Source organism: Antechinus flavipes, chromosome 3 (assembly GCF_016432865.1).
Source record: "Antechinus flavipes isolate AdamAnt ecotype Samford, QLD, Australia chromosome 3, AdamAnt_v2, whole genome shotgun sequence".
NCBI lineage: Eukaryota > Metazoa > Chordata > Mammalia > Dasyuromorphia > Dasyuridae > Antechinus > Antechinus flavipes.
This window is the reverse complement of record NC_067400.1, coordinates 557,377,314-557,379,569: the sequence shown is the minus strand read 5'-3', so window position 1 is coordinate 557,379,569 and position 2,256 is coordinate 557,377,314. Positions and strand designations below refer to the sequence as shown.

Below are 2,256 nucleotides of genomic sequence, written 5' to 3'. Positions count from 1 at the left end.
AAATAAATTAAATGCCTGAATTGTACAGTTCAAAAAAAAAAAAACTGTCCAAAGGCCATATTATTTCTATTACCTTGTGGTTAAGTAAGGTCATTTCTAGATCAAGTTACTCAGGAATTTTGCAGAGTATTTTCAGAAGATGGAGATGCCCTGAGGTGGAGGAAGTGTGACATCCTATGACCCTGCCTTAAGGAGATATAGCAAAAAGGCTTCTGTTCCCATAAATAGAATAAAAAGCATTCATCTCTAATGCCTCCTTCTACTTACCCCACCCCTAGGATATAATGCACAGGAGTTTCTGATAATGAAAACAAAACTGATAAACAGCAGGGATCCCTCTCTGACTATGATGCTCACTGGCCTTCCATAGTCTCATTTAATAATGAGTGCAAGAATTAGCTATTCATTACACATCTTCTGTGAGACTGATTCTCACCATTACTTTTTGGGTCAGAGGAGTTGTTTCCAGATCCAGATCCATTGTCATATGACTCCTTAAAAGTCCCACACAACACTTGGTAATTTGCCTCCTGAAGAGGCAAAAATTATGATTTCCATTTGGGCTGTTTGGAGTACCTTTAGTCTTCATATGTTTTCAGGTTCTTGTTGAGGAACTTTACCCATTTTGTACTGGTCTTTCATCAGAATGTGAAGGCTGGAAAAATAACTGCTACCTTCTCCGCAGACTCAGTCCCAGGATCCGAGTGCGGATCTGCTTGGTATTGATACCATACACTAGTGGGTTAAGAACAGGGGGCACAAGGAGGTAGAGGTTGGCAAGAATGATGTGTGCCTGTGGGGGCACGTGATGGCCAAAGCGGTGGGTAAAAAAGGAGAAGAAGGCAGGGATATAGAAGACAAGAATGACACAAATGTGGGCTCCACAGGTGCTGAATGCTCGAAGCTGGGCATCTTGGGAAGGCAGGCGCAGCACAGCACGGAGAATGAGAACATAGGAAGTCGCAATGAGCACCACATCCATTCCTGTGACTGACAGTGCCACAGTGAGGCCATAGATAGTGTTGGGCTTAATGCTGGTGCAGGCTAACTTGGCAATGCCCATGTGTTCACAGTAAGTATGGGCAAGGATGTGGCGCCCACAAAAAGGGAGGCGCTTAATGAGAATAATAAAAGGGAAGACAAAGAGAAGCCCCCGGGCGACGCATGCTGCCCCAATCTTCCCAATGACAGCAGCATTGAGAATGGATGTGTAGTGCAGAGGGCGACAGATAGCTACATAGCGGTCAAAAGCCATGGCCAACAGGATAGCTGACTCGGTGGCAAAGACAGCATGGACAAAAAACATCTGAGTCAGGCAGCCATGAAAGGAGATGCTGTGGGCATCAAGCCAGAAGATGGCCAGCATCTTGGGCAGGGTGGTAGAACAGAGAACCAGGTCTGTGATGGAGAGCAAGCAGAGGAAGAGGTACATGGGCTCATGTAGAGCCTTGTCTGTCATAATGATAAAAAGGATGGTGCCATTACCTGCAAGGGCAAGGATATACATGGAGAAAAATGGGATGGAGATCCAGATGTGGAGGTCCTGCATGCCTGGGATGCCCAACAGGATGAAGGTAGATGGATGAAAGGCAGTGTCATTGGGGATGGATGCAGTGAGCATTGTACGATGGTATACAGGAGACTTGTCTTCCTCCTCCTGATCCAGACAAAACAAATGAAAATGATTGGCAAAGAAGCAAAGTGGAGGGAAGGAAACTCTCACAGCAGATTAAAAAAAATCACCCCCTTGTATTCTTTTAAAATTATATTTTATTATTTTTTCAATTAACATACATATATCTTCTCTCTTTCCCACCTCACCTACTCAACTGAGAAAAGAAAAAGAAAAAAAGAAAAGCAAAAGGACCAGCCATGACCCTCATCTCCATCCTAACTACAATAATGTCTCTATCAGCAGCTAATAAAAACCATCTACACTCAATAAATAAATAAATAAATAAATAAATGAACTGACTTCCTCCAGAAAACCTGTTTAATTAATAAGACAAGTCTAAATCTTCTCATCCTAGATTGTTCCACTTTGTGATAAATACCCTAGTCTTACTCTTCTAGCATGTATCTGACAGTAATACTTAACTCTGTGGTTTCTTTATTCATACAAATGTAAGGGTAGATAGCAACTAATCTTGTGAAACTGTCCCCAAAGAGATCTTATTTTAACTTCCCATACAGATAAATGTTCATTTAAAAAAATAATTGGAAATGAGCATTGCAGAATGGTATATATGAGACTTT

At 42.0% G+C, this 2,256-nt stretch overlaps 1 protein-coding gene across 1 annotated transcript; it reads right to left on the bottom strand.

Moving 5' to 3' along the window:
• Positions 1-670: 670 nt before the first annotated feature.
• Positions 671-2,037, bottom strand: LOC127555349 (olfactory receptor 52D1-like). The gene has a single exon (XM_051987582.1). It carries the CDS (start codon positions 1,619-1,621, stop codon positions 671-673), a length of 951 nt encoding a protein of 316 aa, XP_051843542.1. The 5' UTR covers positions 1,622-2,037.
• Between the last annotated feature and the right edge of the window lie 219 nt (positions 2,038-2,256).

Coding starts and splice junctions, on each gene's coding strand:
- LOC127555349 (XM_051987582.1), bottom strand. CDS start 1,621: ATGCTCACTGCATCCATCCCCAATGACACTGCCTTTCATCCATCTACC.